We start from the raw sequence: 18,232 nt of genomic DNA, 5'->3' as shown, positions 1-18,232 counted from the left end.
ACAAAAGATGTATAAACATGTAATTAGACTCGACAGTGAAACATTTGAATCGTCAGACAACAACAAACAAAAACAATTGGCCTTTCAGGTGCGTTTTATCGAGACACAAGCGGTACATCCGCCATAATCGAAGGTGCACAAACTTTCGGCGATAGATCACCCGAATCTGAATATTATGATACCGATGAAGATGACTATACATCAAGAAAACGGGTACGCGTTAGAGTACCGGTGATTCGAGGCCGAACTGCGAAAGATCATGCATTAACTGTCGTGCGAAGGCGTCCACTTGTACCTTATACAAAATCATTATTATATCAGCCAATAGAATCATCTCTATCTTCGCTGACTCCTAGAAAAATTGTCGTAACGAGGACAAAAATAAGGAATTACGATTCTATCGATGCTGGCTATCATTTGGGAGATGAAATCTCTAATGATCTTTACTCAAAAAATAATCGGCACAAAGTTACCGTTACTCGCAGAAGAAAAGTAAGACCATCGTCGACTACAGTAGCTCCGACTCAACGCGAACGAGTCACTCGAGTAACTCGGAAAAAGTTGGTGACTATCAGGCCTATTCCAAAACCCAGCGCGACTTTAGCTATAATAACGACTGGATTTTATACGGCGCCTTCTTTTGAAGTCGAAGAAGAGGACGAAGAATCTTTTGATTATGATTACAGTCCAATATCAACGCCGGTTTTGCATGGCTCCTACATAACCAGGAACGATCCAATACCTTCGTTTACCACGGCCACGAATAAATTAATCTCGAGTAGAACTAGATCTAGTACAGCTACCGATCCGATCATAATTACAGACAACTTCTTCTTTCCGTCTGCTCCTGAAGAACCGACAACAAATAGCTACTACGAGTATGATAATGCAAAAAATGATACAATCGACGAGAGCGAAGATGAAAACTTAGAGCAAAAACCTACAAGTGAAACTCCCGATGTGACGGATTCAATTTTAACGACTTTGGAGGATGTTGAATCAACAACTGCAGTAGAAGAAGAGGAAACAACACAGCCAATGCACGACAATGAAGACTACTTGAAAGTTATTCCGATTAGAAGCTATCAAAAAATAGAAAGTACGCCTACTGACGCCGGGATTGATTTGTCTCTGACTAGTAGCGCTGTAAATCAAAGCGAGATACCTACAGTTATCCCGCTGGTTACCGATTTATTGCCAAGCGAAAGGAAAACTGCGGCAACACCAGCTTCGACGTTGAAAGTGACAACGTCTTCGCCTTCGCTTACGACGGAAGATATTGAAGCTGGTCTAACAGATGAATTATATTTATCACTCTCGCGACTTGATTTCCCGCAAATCGTACCGTCAAAAGTAGAAAACGAAGGAAGCGTCATCCTGTCATCGTCCATACCGCAATCGTCCCAAGTTACCCCAGAGCTTGAAACAAGCGTTTACTATACCGAGACTGTTGTAACATCTACGCGTTTGAGAACATATACTTATGTCGTGACGAAACTTAACGGACAAGAAACTGAAGTAACGTCGTCGACGAGCATTAGACCAAGGGTGACAACGTTGACATTGACTGTACCTGTGACGGTGACGGTGACGCCGACGTTGATCTCGTCGTCAGTTGCACTTAATAGCTCTCTTGGTAAGTATTCTCTCTAACCTTGGTAACGAACTTTCTTATTCTTTTGAAATATATATAAATATTGTTTTTTTTAACTTTTATACTTGGCTTTTGGTTTTCTGATGTACAAAAATTTTCTGAATCTTATTAAATATGTAAAAATGTTTCTATACATTCTGTAAATATATATAAGTATATATATATGTATATATATATATATATACTTGTTCTACCAATTTTCTACTGTAAATATCTATGCAAATATTTTTCTCACTAAAAATTATATTGGCTAGGACTTCTATAGACAAATTAACGTATCTTTAGTATTTGAGTAAAAATATGTATACTTTTAATGCATTGCCGATACTTCAATTAAATTGACATAAGCCAAATAGAATCAATAGAGAATATTAATCCTGTAAACAAGTCGATATTTTAAACAAATGGATTTGTTATGAGTGAGTATTGTTTAATTAATTATAACTTCGGCAAACGATAGCACACAAAAAAAATGAAGAAGTCGAAGACGAAGGGAGAAAATTCAATCTTGCGACAAGGGTAATGTCGAATGGAGTTGAAGTTATAGTCGCCGGCACGACACCCGCCTACCGATGGGAGAATTCGAACCCACAGCCAACACTGACTCTTTCTGAGGCAGTGCTAATGCTCATGCCGCAAGATAAGCCAAATGATTTTGTGACCAAGACTTGCATGACGACTTTTACCTACCTCAACACCATTCTTCGCGACGGTACCACAATCGTTTCGACAGATCAACAGGTCTGACATACGATGAACTTGCATTAAATTCATTTTGCCGCGCGAGCTTTGTAAATTGACGAGAGCGGCATTTGTCACGCAGGTGATAGCCAACACCGCGACGGAAGAAAGGCACAGGAAACGCCCAGCGGAAGCAGCATCTGTCACACTGGATGCGTCGCCGACTTTGCAAACTGAAGTTTTCAAGACGACTTACACGTACTTGACGCTCAACAGCGACCATCCCGATGAAAAAAATGCACTAGGAAGTAGTACGAAAGTAATTACAAATATAGTTACTGCTCCCCAGTACTATCTCGAGATGATTCTCGAGCCGTCGGAAACTCCTCGACCCGAAACAAATACGTACCTTAGCACGAGGGCACTCGAGAAAACTTACGTCGAGGAAGGTAAAACGAAAATCGAAATGACCACTGACGTCGTTACGCAGGTGAGTTCAACGCTAAATCAAACGAGACATGTCCATTAAATTATCGTAAATCATGCGCAAAATTAACTTTCAGTTAATAATAACGGAATCTTCCGTGCCGCCGCCTCGAGCGACAAGTTTAACGACTCCGTCGCCAGTAGCAGACGAGTCAATTAGCCCCACGACGGATATCGCCAAGACTTATTACATCACTTACACTTACTTTAACACGTACTTAGAGAACGACAGCACGGTCGTCAAGACGAACATTGCAACTTCATCAGACATCATTTACGAGAAAGCTCCCTCGAAGAAAAGCTCGACGAAATCAATAGCGGTCAGTGCTACACCGGAGCCAATTCAAATTTTTGCAACCAAAACCTACTTGACTACGTTTACGTATTTCACAACTCTCCTTCAGGTAATAATTTTGTGCGCATTCAACGAGAATACTATTTTAACCACACATATCTCGCAACTAACCAAACATTTTGTTTGTTTCTCTTTTTTTTTTCTTGGTTGTTTTGATTACTTTAATAAAGGCTGGCCTTGATGGTGAAACTTCGACTACGATTTCGTCACGGACGAAAATCGTTGAAAACGTAGTAACAGAGTCCATTGCTCCAAGCTTATTGGATGCAGGATACATGAACGCTCTACTCACGACTTCACATCATTCAGATACGCTGAAAAATGTCGTCACAGGCTCGACGATTATTTTCTTCGACGACGAAGAACAAGTCACGCCGACGAGCGCCGCCTTCGACACTTCTGCATCGGCGATTATCGATAAAATCGACGCTGCCGAAAATACTTCGACATCGCCTATCGTCGCCGATTCTGTGGGGGCTGAATCGAATGACGTCACTACCAGACCCCTTGAGCAAGACAACGCTTATAACGAGGTTGAACATTAAAAATAATGGTTACTTTTATATTTTTTCCCACTGAAAAAAAATAGTATGGTTAAGTTTTATTGAAATCACTCAGGAGGAGGCGGCTGAAGAAACCACAGATCCACCTCCAAGCAAAAAACCGTCGCAAGTGAGCAATTTGCTGAGTTTAGGATCATTGGGTATCAATAGCTTGTCGGCTCTAGGCCCAGTTATCACAGCTATGGCCGGTCTACTGCAAGGAAAATCTTCTGCCACGCGTAGAAACGATACTGAGTCAGTGACAGAGCTTCCAACTACGACAACGCAAAGATCACCAATCTATATCCCCGTTGGGGAATTTGCCGATGGCGATATAGAAACCGCAGAAAGTCAAAATATAGGTAACGTATTGCGAAAATTCATCAAGTTTTCTCGTCACAAGAGAATAAAAATATTTGAATTTCAGCTCATCATTTGGCAAATAGTAATGTTCTAACGGAAACAAGGCATAAAGTGGCAGCTAGTCTGGATGGCGGAATAGCAATATCACCGGGTGAAATAATAACGGCGAATAGTGATGTAATAATCGGTAAACCAGGTAAAATGGCTCCGAGGCCACCTCAAACTTTCTTAAACGAGGAAAATATAGGCATGAAACCGCCACCGGTATCAGTGCCTAACATACCAGTACATCCAGTTTTAGAAGTCGTCGAGAGAGAACCAGTCAAGCCGGTGAAAATTCAAAAAGGCTCGCAACAATTGGAAATCTACCCATCTCATCAGATTTACGAGGAGCATATTCAAGTACCAATTACCTATGATCAACCAAACTTTTCAAAGAGACCACAAAATATACATGAAAATATTCACATACCACCAGTCAATAGGATAAGTTCAAAGAAAGATATTTTGGAAAACGATCCACTCCTCATTCCGCCTTCGGTGTTATTGAACTCTGAAAAACATCGTCACATGGATAAGCATAGAAGACCATGGAGTGCAAAAGATCCGATACCTCAAGCCAACGTACTGATCGACGATAAAAATCGTTTAGGCTACGCTCCAATTGACATAGGTAGTGGTATCCAAAAGAAAGAATATGTACCGGAACCGATTGTGCATCAAGTACCGCATGTTATTGATAGGTCTACGGGTCAACCTTTGTTAGTTAATATTCAGCCTAGTCAAGTAGCCAATGTTGTTATTCCTCAGGGAGGAACTCAAGCCTTAATTTTCGGCGATACTCCTGAACCCCATAAATCGGGTCAATATTTTGATGATCCTTCGCCTTATCCAGAACCAGAAGTGGGACCTGGGTTCATCGGAATAGATAAAGTGAGTTAAATTTTTAATCAATTCTGCAATATTTACACTTGGAATTCTCAAAAAATAATCGTCTTGTTATTTTTATTATTTAGGTAGAAAACCTTCCACAGTTCTCGAAAAATGACAATCCGTCAGACTACATGACTCCACCTTCGCCGACGTTAAATCTGAAACCCCTGCAAAATTCCAACTCCGGCAATCGACCTCACGTAATACCACTTTCTACCAATCAAGACCACAAAAAGTACAGTCAAGTGAGCGCGAGGCCTGAAAAGATACCAATACGTCATCACGACACGTCGTCTTTATCGAGCGGCGGGCAAGGCCACGTTCACACGGAAATACTTGTTCACCACGGAGGAGAAAGTGGCCAAACGAGACCTCTGTCGTCCGCGAGGCCGCCAATACCGGTGCATAATTATCAGAATATACAACACCCACCGCGCAAAGATTATACAAAGATTCACATGGCCGTGGAGCAAACGCCGCCGAGGAGAACTGAAGTACCATCTGAAAATTCATATTACGATCAGCAACTACTACATGCCAATGTGAATTGGAATAGCAATAAAAATGAGAAAAAACCCTTAAGGCCTTCTCAAGTTCGCTGGGCAAGGCCTACAAGTAGGCCGTCACGGCCTCCGACCAAAATAACCGGACGTCCTTATGGAAGACCGTCTACGCGATTGGAAAGACCCTCGGGATCAATTCGACCACCTCAATTCACGCAAAGATTACCAACGACAACTTATTATCAGAACGAGCAGCAGAAGTTCAATCAACAACCACCGACAAGTATTCCATTTGGTGAATCGAATCAACAAACATATATGTCTGGCCCGCAAGATAAACCGCAACACTACTACCAAGACAATTATACGGGCATTAATTTGCAAATAACAACCAATCATACAGTGCAAGATTATAAGGGAGACTCGTTGGCTGATCAAATAAATTTGGGATTGGGTTACAAAAGTCCATCAGTCGATGAAATTGAAAGTGATTCGAAAATCATTGAAAAGCCAATGGACTCGGACGTCGAGGCTTCTGAAGATATTAAAATATCTACAGGATTGAACGATAAACCTGAGGATGATATTATCATTACCGAGGATTCCGATAAAAACAAGTTTGAAACAACAATCACGTTCGATCAAGACAGAGTTGATGAAAACGGCGATGGTGAAATTATAATGGGCAGCGAAAAGAAGCAAGACCAGTATCTGGCTCAATCTACTTATGGCGAATTCAATCACATGAATAACAACCACCATAACGTATATGTAACGGATACTGGACCTCAGCAAAACATGACGAGTCATACTCAATTCATTGATTTACAATCACCCGTCGTCAATCCATCAATCGAGCCAAACGGTCATAGCCGACCATTTTTAAAATCTCACTTTAGTATGACATTGTCAGACAACAAACCTGATATAATAACCGAGTCACCGGATAAAAATGACGAAATAGTTCATGGACACATTAAACCAGGTTTAGGCCAAGTGCTTCACGTTCAAAATGATAAAAACGAATATGAGACTCGCAAGAACGACTCGCGAACCCACATTTATCGCAGACCCAAACCGGATTTCCCGTCAAGAATCCATGCCGATCGTCCGGAAATTATCACCAAGCCAAAACTTAAAACACCCAGACCAGTGGTCGTAAGCAGTGGCAAGATTCGTAAACAAAACAATTACAGAAAACCACAGGTACAATTTTCTCTACCAATCGATTCGACTGGCGAAGAAAACGATAGTAAAACTCAAACTGAACGACCTCCGAGTTCAGACACGACAAATTACCATAAAAAACCAACACAGGAGTCGCTTGATACTGCATTCCAGACAAACTTTGCTTCGGACGATCATAAAGACGAGGTGGTTAACGATAGAGTCGAGGCAGATGGCTCGTTCTCGGATACTCAAAAAATAAGTGATTCGAAATCAAAGTTGCTCCCGCAAGATATGGTACCGCCGCCTGTTACGCCTGTGGTGAACAAAGACATTTTAAAGAACGACGAAGGTTTGAAGCCGCCACCGCTGCCAACTGTCCTCGGTCTTACACCACCACCTGTAGATATTACTACGACGACAAGACCAATTGAAAATAATCCTAAAGTGAATGCCGAGGTTTCGGGTTTGAAACCACCGCCTCTGTACATTCCACTGCAAGAATCTAGCACACCACTCCAACCGAGCGTTGATATGGTACCGCCAAGCCCAAGGCCGTCGCTTGTAAGGCCATTCTTAGCCGACGTTCTTTCACAAGTATGCAAAAATTAAGAAAAAAATTGTTCCAGAAAAATTATTGAAAAGTAAATATTATTTCTGATCGTTTTGATTTTTAGGACATGGTACCACCACCACCGGACGTGAAAACGACGAGGCCGTTGGAAATTGCCACCATTCGTCCAGGAGTCGCAGTGTCGGGCTCAATCCAGATCGACACTGCTGTCGCAACGTCTCACATTCCTGTGGTACAAGATATGGAATCTAAGATACCGATTGTCCATGGAACCGTTGACTTACCGGTGGTTGTCGATGTGCCGGAATTCTTGAAGCCTATCGATAATAAGAAACCCGATCACGTTAGCGTTTATACCGTGCGGCCATTCGAAACTCGACAGAGGTATGTAATTACTGTAAATCAATGTAAAACGATATAAATCTGTGCTTAGAATGACTGCATCGTTGTTTTTATTTTTTGTATTTTGTTCTTTTGTAGGCACACTACGCCACCTACGATTTCGCCTTCGAAAACGACGAGCGTAGCAGTGACAAAGCAAACCCAAGTAAAGAATAACGAGCGTGTTCACGAAGATGTGTACGTCCCTACGCGATTATCGCCGTCCGACATCTCGATAAAGCCCAGCAAGCAGCCGGAATTGATAATTGACCTCGAGCCAAGCACTGACATTCACATGCCGTCCAGCGGAATCGAGGCTACAGAATCATTGAATATCGCCGCCGTGAATACCAAGAGAACGAAGCAGAGGTCAAGCGTAACAGAAGTAGTCACGAAAGCGCCGCCGGTTGTAGTCGAAAGCTCTCAAGTTTCCAAGAACACCGTGCAGCAAAGTAGTAGCAGCACTCAAGGCGCACAAGCAACGAGAAAGACCGATTTGAAGATCAAACAGTCGGCCTCGAAAATGATGGAAATCATCGGCACTGTCGTGCACGAGTTCATTCAGAACTCGACGAACGAGCAGGTGGAGACGCAACCGCACGAGGTGAGTCGAGTGAAAACAAAAACAATAAAGTACCTTTGACGTTTCGAGAGTGAAACTCACTTGAATACATCACCTGTGTGTTTGTCTTGAACGTAGGTCACTCGTTTCGAGACGCTGACGGTAACGCGAACAGAAACGTTAGTTTTGGGATCACCACCCACGACGAGGACTCTCCTGATCACTCACACCTTGACGTCAACGCGCGTCGAAACCGTTACGGAAACGCTACTGCGTCCGACCAGCGTTATCTCTACCATCATCTCGACAATACTTCAGTCTGCCACTCACGTGCCGACTTACGAGAACGACAACACCGACAACGAATCGATTTTCGTTGTGATGAGCGATCATACACCACCTGCTGCCGGTGCCGAAGAGGTATCGGTTAATTAACTTCTTTTTTTTTTATAATTCTTATTATTGTAATGATCAATCGCTTGCAATAATTTTTTTTCTCAACGCAGGTCGAAGCTGAGTACGGCGAAGAAGACGTTTCTCGAGACGAGGAAGATAATTCCGTGAACGAGATTCATCGTGTGCTACAAGGTGGTATATTAGAAGCACCATCCGTGCCGATCAGGCCACCAAAGATACAATGTTTGCCGGAGTGCAAGGGATTCAAGTCTGAGGTGTGCGCAGAATCGGCAACTGGCGAGACGCGCTGTATCTGCAGACCTGGCTTTGCGCGCATGTTCCCCGATCGTCCCTGCAAACGTACGTCTGGCAATTTTCAAACGATCACCAACAAAACGGATCGAACAAACAACCCGTTCACGAGAACCAATGCAATTCTTTCAACAGCTACTTACACATTCACACTGGGCGTGGGCTTGGAGAGACTCGGTCGCGATCGTTTTATTTACGATCCGGCGATGAACGACACAAATTCTATAGCGTTCAGACGCTACGCTCATCCCATCAAAGAAGCTTTGGATCGCACCCTCATGCAGAGTGATCTCAGAGACGCTTACAGAGCAGCGAATATCGTCGGATTCACGGTCAAACCATCGAAAGTCATGTTCAACGTGCAGCTCAGCTCGAATACCGACGAAACGCATCTCAAGGACGTCTTACGGAAGTACTTGGTCCTAAGCAATTATAGCCTCGGCGGTACGGACGTCTACGCATCAAAAGATCTTGGACTGGTCAGCAAATTTATTTTCTGAGATTTTCGCGCGATGGGGCATTGCGCGATTGCTTGAAAACAATGTGATTTTAATTTAAGATCGAAGCCAATGATTTCGACGAGTGTACGAACGAGGAGGGTGGACCGCATCACGATTGCTCGGTGAACGCGGCATGCTTCAATCTCAAGGGCACCTATCAGTGCTCGTGCAAAGAGGGCTTTGCCGACCTGTCGGAAAATCCAACTTACCCCGGCAGATTATGCTCGCAAGCTCCTCTTGGATGCGCTGCCTGTAACAACAAGGGACACTGTCTGATTAGCTCGCACGGTCAAGAGGTTTGCGAATGTTTCCCGTGGTACAGTGGTCAGAAGTGTCAAGTGAACCTCAAGGGTAATTATTAAGCGAACGATTGGTGTCGCGAGTAGCTTACGAAATTCGCCGACACGTCGCTCGCATTTTCAGTACTATTGATCGGTCTGGTGACAACGGGAGCGATCCTGCTGGGTCTGCTGGCGGTTTGCGTGGGCATGGCATGCTGCCGCAATCCAGTGCGAAGACGAGGTGCCGGCGACCGGCGAGCAATGATCGCCGGTGGCGGCGGCGACACGAGCAGCGAGGGCAGCGTAGCGGAGCTCGCGCTGCCACATCACGTCCCTCACATTTTACCGCCACCACCGCAGATGATTGCCCCGCAGCCACCTCTGAAGAAGGTAGCCAAGAAAGTCAGTGGCAAGACGCGACGCGCGCCTCGCAAACCTGCTCCTCTCATCGCTCCAGGTAGGCTTAGAGCCTCAGCCAACGAATCCTATCCGTTTTCTTTGGCCTGAGGATCGACTGCGACGATCGTACATTTCAGTGCCATCAAACGTCAGCTGCTTGTCGGGCGAGCAACGCGATCGCTCGATGACGGTTATGATACCGCGAGCCAAATACCGCGCCACGTCCCAACAGTCAGGCCCGTTGCCTCCGAATTACAAGCCCATGAGTAGCTTCGCCGTTGACGAGCACAAGCTCATCGATTATCTGGAGTCGGGACCGGTGTCGGCGCATCGCAAGCCGAGCCTGGCCAGCGAGCCGGATTACAAGGAGCAGTCGCCTATCAAGATGCAACCGGCTCAACAGTCGAGCTTCGCCACTAGCGGCGCGCTTGTGAGCGCTGGTTTTCAGGTACGTTGCCGACCCTTCGCGCCCTCTCCAATCGAATGGCGACGACGAGATCGACGAGCGCATACAATGCTGTCCAGGTATCCGCAACGGTGACGCGGGCGATGGACGCTGAATCGACGCTGGGTCGCTCGTACACGGAGACGACCGTCGAGCCGGCGACCAAGCTCGTACGGGTGTCCGACTTCTGCGACGACCTGGAGTCGACGATGGTGCGCTCGTGTGCCGAGACGACGATCCAGGCGTCGACCAAGCAGCTGCTACGCCTCGAGCTGGCCGACGCGGGCTCCACGCTGGCGAGGTCGTGCGGCGAGACGACGATCCAGCCGCCGACCAGATTGGCCGAGCGCAACAGCAAAGACAGGGATCTGACGAGGGATAGCGCCAGCGAGGGCCACACCATGGCCGAGAGGGATCTCGGCAGCACGCTCAGGCTACCCGCTCAGCGTGCCACGCTTTACAATCAGGACAGGGTACGGGCTAGAGCCGCTCGTTCACTCTCTCACCCGGAAATAGCGCGATGGCGCGGTTACGTGCCGAAGGCAAGAGCTTGATTCGCGAAGCCAAGTACTGCTGGCACTTTCTGCCGTTTCCTCTCCTTCTCTTCTCGCTTTATTTTTACTCGAGACTTTGACTGTCGCTCCTTCTATTTGCTACCTTTCTTTTGGAACGCTACCGGCCGCACGAGTCGTATAAAATAAAAGAGTAGACGTGAAAGTTATTAGGAAAAATTATACGCCGAAGCTGTGTAATTGTGAGAGTGTTCCGGTGAAAGAATCGAAAGCAGTTTCTCGCTGAAGTTCGCGAACGTAGGCTCGGTTTTTCTTGGCACGCACTTGCCTTTGTGCACCGTTCACTTCGGGCACGTAACCGCGAAACGCGTCATTCCGTCGGAATTGCGACAGCCAACCAGACGATTTTCGTTAAGAAAGTCGCGCTTTCATCTGAAACGTAAAGACCTTGGAACAAAAATCAACTCTGAATTGCAGACGACGAGCAGCGATCGCGAGTCCAACTTCGACTCGCTGTGAGAAAAGCAAGAGATGCCCAGCAGCAGCGCAAGGTGCCATTGAAGTGACGAGAGAACGACGAGCGTGGCACGCGCATACACGCAGCATAAACGACAGACTGCTCCGCAATTCAAACGTGCCAAAATGTAGCCAATGAGATAAAAGAAAGAAGCTCACCCCACGAGATTTGTTAACTTTCCCTTACTACAATGTGAATTTCTTGCTCGATGTCTGTATTCTGGAGAGATTGTTTCAATATCGAAATGTCAATGAAACGGAGAGGAAAATGAGATGCTTATTCGATTGCCCAGTAGGCGAAAGAGAGATAAATCTAATATATACCTTTACATATCGAACAAAAACAAAAGAAACTTAATCGAGAGCATGTATTATTATTATTTTATTATTATTTTTATTATTATTATATTATTGTTGTTGTTTGTTTGTTTGTTTATTTAGTCGCCGGTCTTCGAAAAACTCGCGCCATGTCGCCCGGCTTCGTCGCGAAGCATCAATTCGATAGGTAACCGATTGAACTCGTTGACAAATACTCCTAAAAAATAAACACTCGAAAGGAAGAAAACAAAACGCAATCATTTGTCGTGTGTTGTTGATTAGAATATCGTGACGGAGCCGCGCAACGTCGCCCATTGTCGAAGTCTCGAGAACGAGAAAAAAAGAGAACCAATAAGTAGCGTGTCAGCGAACCTTTTTTTCATCTTAACTCCTTAAAGTACCAGTGCGATATAAATCATAATGTTTGTAACAAGCGAGCATGTTTAACGGAGGATTGGTATAATAATTCTTTTTTTTAATTAACAGGAGGATTATACGGTTTAAGACAATATATCGTGTAGACGCTTAGCTGATATCGGTAGCTAATTATTCTATCTGGCGATCGGTTTTCATGGCAGAATAAATGTTTTGACGAAGAAAAGTGTCATTTCGACGAGATTAGTAGAATTGCATGGTCGATGTAATTTTCTTTAAATTCATTGTTAAACATCGAATACTCATTGTATATCATGCGCCATTGGTTTGAGCATATGACTGCTCTTTGTACATATTGCCACCTGAGGAACCTCTTAGTGTAATGTTTAAATCTAGATTATTTTTGTACACATATATTTTCGATATAGTGCCTGTATACTTTTAATATACAATTTTGAATAACAATCGTCGATTTGTTATTACTTCATTCATTCTCCGAAACATCTTTGAATTATTCTCGAAATATACTTGTATAAGAAAATATTGTCTACAATACACAAGCAAGAAATCATCAATATCCTTGTAAGTATACATTTTTTAATGATGTCTACCAAAATTAGTAGCCGAATTTAAAATACTGCGAACTACATCGGTTTTCTCTACTCGCACTAATCTATTCTAACAATATACGGGGGATAGAGAGAATGCGAGAGAGTGCTAACCTAACTGTCACAAGTGGAATGTCTCGAGTTTGGTCAGGCATCACGATCCGCATTCAACTTCGATCCGGATGAAGATTTTCGTACCTATGGACTTTTTCAAGATCATGCCGAGCATTACCAGGATTTTTCCTGTTTAATGCCTTTAATTCTACCGTTTGTGCTAGTAAATATAGTGAGACTGCGATCAAGGTAAAAAGAAATAAATTATAATTCTCGTTGGATATTTGTGTAATTTTTATTTTGATATCGTTCAAAAATTGATATATTTCACTGATAAAAATTCTCAGGCATCACGTATTTTTATAAAAAATGTATCAAGAATTGGTGCCGACGAGAAGATCCCGCTTTTATTATCAAAAGCTTGCTCCTTTTAACAGTTACCATCGTTCGGACTCTTTCGTGTATTATCGACTTTGCCTCGCGATCCTTCCAGATGGCGACAGCATCGAGGGTAGATCCATTTAAAAGCTCTGTTTTCCGTGAAACATTGCTTTGATTAAACAGTTTGTATAATATTTCATCTCTCGTAATCTCCAGAAGTTGTTCGCGGAATTTCCATGCGCGAGAACTTTCTGGAACGACGTTGAAAACCAATATAAATCGTTGTTTTGATCAAACGCATACTCCGCGCATTGTATTCTAATATCTGCATCGAAGAAAAAGAAAAAGAAAAGAAAAATCATATCCAAACCCATCGCGATTTAAGAAATGGCCTATCGCAAAGATAGCATCAATTTCTATATACCGCATGGGGTGATTCCTAAAAAGGATACGGCTTCATAGCTCTAATCAATTGCGTCGCATCTATTGGTCTTTATTTCCCCTTTTGCGTGGTCATAAATAGCACCGAGAGAAACAACAACAAGACGAAGGAGGATAATGGAAAAAGTAAAGACGAAAATGCGTTGCGTCATTTTTTAATCCACCGAGATTTGACATTGTCAGCATCGCTCGTCGGAGTGAGAAAGAGCGAGAAGAAGGGCCCCGTTGGCGCAGCAGGTGGACGCGCGCATAGCCGACTCATCTCGTCGCTGCAGTGAGTAGAGAGAGAGAGAGAGAATGAAAAAGAGAGAGGGAGAGAAGGAGAAGAGAAGAAGAAGCGAAGGCGCGAGATAGGCCCCGCCTCCACCGTGTAACTGGTCGGTAAGGGGAGGGAAGGGCCCCGAGTCCAACGCGATCGACGGGGAAAGAGCGAGGGCAAGGCTCGAGAACTGGCCGTGAAATTAAAACATGAGGGTGTATACGTGAGAGTGGCTTTCTCTCTCTCTCTCTCTCCTCCAACACACGTATATATACGGATTGAGACGCTATGTGCCTCACGGGGCCTTCTCTCTCTCTCTCTCTCTCTCTCTCTCTCTCCGCGACCATGAGAAAACAGCTCGGCCAATGTCTACATTTGCCGCTCGCTCGCGCGCGCACGCGCCCAGCTATTAAGCGATTCGAATGAGTTTTATTGTGTGGGGCCCGTTGCAATTTCGGGCCCTCGGAGATATTTTTCTCGGCGTTTCGAGAGAACGAGGTGTTGAAGTAGGAGGAGCGCCAACGGCGCTCCACTCTCACTCTGCGCGGATATCTTTGTTAATTACGCAGAAAATCGAGAGCTCCTCTTTCTCTCTCTCTCTCTCTCTCTCTCTCTCTCTCTCTCTCTCTCTCTCTTCGGCGGCAAATGCATTGTAATTCAAGCAGGCTCGAAATCAGAAAGAAACGAGAACGAGCGAATGATGAGCCGCCGCGGAGCGGATAAAAAAAGGATCGTATTACAGCGGCTAATCGTTCGTTTTACTCTCATGCTTATCTAATGACAAATGTGCGTCTGTGCCGATTGGCAAAAGAGAGTCGCTAGGAGTGACATTTTTTGGCGACTCTCGACGACAACGCGCGTTGTTTTCTTTCCCGTTCGCTTTTTCTTTTTTTTCGTTTCGTTCGCGTGTGTAACGTCTTTATAGGATAGGCTGATTGGACTGTTGTCGTTGTTGAGCGACGAACGCTTAATCCTCGAGATGATTGCGTGGGTGCGCGCGCCGTGGCTCGTTCGCTCGGCCGCGACGGGGGGAACAAAGCTAACACACAATGGCTGCGTGTAATCTCGGCATGAAAGGGGGCTCGATGTTATGTAGCAAAGGCAGGAACGCGCGCTTGCGCAAACCTCGGGCTGCTGCGCGCTGATGGATTGTCAGCGACGACTACCTGCTGACTTTTCGAAAAACGAGACAAACACAATGAAATCAACGTTCGCCGGGCGCGCTCGGTAAAATATGAATTTCTCTACGCGGCGCGACCAGGCGAAAAAAATTTACGCTCCCGCCGGATTAATCGCGCCACGCACGTACGGGAGGAGAGAGAAATAGTCGCCGGGTGTATAACATGATTCACTGAAAAAGAGATGTATCTTGAAAATCGAGGCTAAGCGGCCAGGAATTTATGGAGGCTTAACACTTTTTCACAGAGACAGGAGCAAGAGAAAGAGAGAGAGAGAGAGAGAGAGAGAGAGAGAGAGAGAGAGAGAGAGAGAGAGAGAGAGAGAAAGGAAGAGAGGGAATATATCTTGTAAAAGTAACAGGAATGAAGGTATAAATTAAGGAATAAGCAGCCCGCGATATTAACGAGCCGAAATTTCTCTCTCTTCTCTCGATTCTTATCTCATTTCGAGTCGTAAAATTATAACCGTTAAAAGGAGGCGGGTAAAGGCGCTCATAGGCGAAAACAAGCCTATGGAATGCTACGTGTCGGCGAGTGCGCCTGCTGGTCTGTCGCGCGCGTCCCTAATAAAAGCGTGACGCTCGGGGACAATTAGCGGCGGTGGCGGCGGCCACGGCAGCAGCCCCGAGGGGATGTACACGCGCCTAGCTAAACGAGTAGGGAAATACCTGTTGTCGTCGGCGATTATTACACGGCTGCCAGCTTCGCGCCAACTCACTCTCTCTCTCTCTCTCTGTTTCTCTTTCTCTCCTAACTGATTAAGACACCTGCGAGCCTAGAAACAAGTCTTTCCCCGCATCCAATCTACTACGACACGTGTGCGTGCTGCTGCGGATGTATTCAGCCACACCTAGACCAACTATATATGATTTTGATTTATTGAGGGGATAGATTTTTGTAACGAGTCTTTTTCTTTCTGCTCGAGGTGATGGGATGTTGATGTTCGTTTCGTTGTTTTTTTACGACCACAGGATCACATAAGTTTCTTTCTTTTTTTCCTTTTCTTTTATCGTGTCCAATTAATCGATCGACACTTTGATAATTAGGAGAGGAATGGTAACCTAACGAATTTTAAGTATCATTAAAATTATACAAAAATGTCGTCTGAGATAGGTGAAAAAAGGTTTTTTTTTCGGAGAAACGAGTAGCTCTTTTTTATACTCAAAGTATCGTTTTAATCGTGGATTAGGAAGTGGCGTAAGTTTTGCATTTATTCGAAATAATTCAGCGTATTAATTGAGCGTCGATCGTAATGGGATAACACAAATCCCAAAAAATTGGCGCAATAATAGTCATTTCATAAAAGCGATGCTTTATTGCGTCTTTTAACAAAGTTTCGTGTTCACACCTGTGGTCGCGTCCGCGTCGAATTTATCATTTCCGCGCAATATCTGCTTTCAGCCTCTCCGCCCGTTCTCCAAAATGAAGAAATTGGCAGTCGGAGAGTTTTATAAGGAACAAGCGCGGCGACTCTAATCTGCGCGGCGAACGATTTCAACAAGTTTTTTTTAACAGCTGCTGCAGCAAAAAGAGGAGGATAAAAAAGAGCTGGCCGAAAACGTCGGCGGCCGCGGCGGTAGATAAATTAAATCCACGTGAATGATTTTTACGAGTCGCGCGGCTTCACTAATCCTCACAAAAGCAAAAGCGAACGAGAGAGAGAGAGAGAGAGAGAGAGAGAGAGAGAGAGAGAGATGCCGAGAGAGAAAGAGAGCCATTCCGGCTTCCACAAAGATTTCTGGACAATTGAGCTTTGCCGAGGCTCTGCGCGTAAAACACAAAAAGGTACACGGAGACACGGCAGACACACATGCACACTCACGCACACATTCTTCCGCACCTGTGCCGCGGCTTAGCGGCCGACATTAGTAGGTAAAAGGACGTTCCGAAAAGAAGGAAGCGGGTGTCGTGCTTCCGCTCTCTCCTTCTATTTTATTTTTTTTTCTTCTTCGCCTCCTTTTCTACCGGCTATTTCACACTTTGACGGGAAAATCGTTTTTCTCGCTAGACGATCAGTCGCTGATCTCAGGTGTCTCAGAAACTCGTCTCTCGTTTCAGCTTTGACTTTTTCAAACGCTCTAGCGTTCCATGAAATCCGATTAATGACTTATAGGCGTTTTCCCTAATCGTCAATTGTGTGAAATTTATAATGATAAGTTTCAAAATGATGTTTGTCGATACGACGATCCTTCGGTTATAAAATGACGAGAGTGATCATGGTTCTACAAAGAGCTACGTTCTTTAATTTCTTTTTTTTTAAATTGTAAATTATAGCTTTATAAACTATGTCTCACGGATACGATTTTTCCTGGGGTTTAGTAATATTTTAGCTATAAGCGATAAAATGCCACTCTGGTAGAAAGTAACAAGCTTCGAATTTGAAAATCGTTACAACCGTCATGAAAAAGTTTATTATACAAACTACGACGCATTAGTCGTATTTGCCCCTGTAAATTCGTGCGCGTGATTTGTTATTATCAAAATGAACTCCTGTTCAGTCAAGCACTAACGAAACTTTCTTCAAAAAATCTTTGAAAATATTTCGAAAAGTTCCGCAACACCCCTAAATAGCCCTCGTTCGTAAATATACATAATATCGTTTGAAAGCAAAATTCTTTGAATATTCAGTTGAGCTACCGTATGGAAAATCCCTCGTAAAAATGAGCATCCAGTACCTCCGAAAACGTATTCTCGAAAAAGAGGATTAAGATTGGGTTTCATTAATTTTTAACAAGCGCATCGGGCACTCGAGAGAAAATGCGCGTGAATAGGATCTTGAAAGTATAAAGAAGAGAAAAAAATATAAGCTGGAGCATTCTCGAGAAATAGTTGGATACGCAGGTCTCGCACATGTATGGCTGTAAGGTATGATATTTTATAAGAATGTTGTCAAGCATAAAGAGCAAACGCGCGAGGAAAAATGGTTAAAAAGGCCTCGACACTTCCCACTTGCACGCTTTAACGTGTCTGCTATGATGCCTCGTTGAATAGCGTGACTTTTCGAAGAGATGCTGCTCTCGCACGCTTTTGAGAAACGCGCGCGCGCGCGCGTGTTG

General features: G+C 44.4%; 1 protein-coding gene across 1 annotated transcript; it reads left to right on the top strand.

The window, feature by feature from the left end:
- The first annotated feature begins 7 nt into the window (after positions 1-7).
- Positions 8-11,624, top strand: LOC131662888 (uncharacterized). The gene is made up of 19 exons (XM_058932861.1): positions 8-35; positions 89-1,636; positions 2,115-2,395; positions 2,478-2,825; positions 2,899-3,225; positions 3,347-3,697; positions 3,798-4,080; positions 4,146-5,014; positions 5,098-7,281; positions 7,362-7,642; positions 7,739-8,243; positions 8,340-8,621; positions 8,708-8,957; positions 9,045-9,388; positions 9,469-9,760; positions 9,833-10,147; positions 10,227-10,537; positions 10,615-11,007; positions 11,524-11,624. The coding sequence occupies exons 1-19, from the start codon at positions 8-10 to the stop codon at positions 11,563-11,565; spliced, it is 9,234 nt and encodes a 3,077-aa protein (XP_058788844.1). The 3' UTR covers positions 11,566-11,624.
- The last annotated feature ends 6,608 nt before the right edge of the window (positions 11,625-18,232 follow it).

This window comes from Phymastichus coffea, unplaced genomic scaffold (genome assembly GCF_024137745.1).
Source record: "Phymastichus coffea isolate CEN01 unplaced genomic scaffold, Cenicafe_Pcof_1.1 PCOF00028, whole genome shotgun sequence".
Taxonomy (NCBI): Eukaryota; Metazoa; Arthropoda; class Insecta; order Hymenoptera; family Eulophidae; genus Phymastichus; species Phymastichus coffea.
The sequence above is the reverse complement of the archived record's forward strand: the minus strand, read 5'-3'. Positions and strand labels throughout refer to the sequence as shown.

Bases quoted from the DNA above. Each gene is read 5' to 3' on its own strand.
- LOC131662888 (XM_058932861.1), top strand. From the start codon at position 8: ATGTATAAACATGTAATTAGACTCGACA. The intron at 1,637-2,114 runs GTAAGTATTCTC...GGCAAACGATAG, and splicing joins TGCACTTAATAGCTCTCTTG to CACACAAAAAAAATGAAGAA. The intron at 10,538-10,614 runs GTACGTTGCCGA...AATGCTGTCCAG, and splicing joins TTGTGAGCGCTGGTTTTCAG to GTATCCGCAACGGTGACGCG.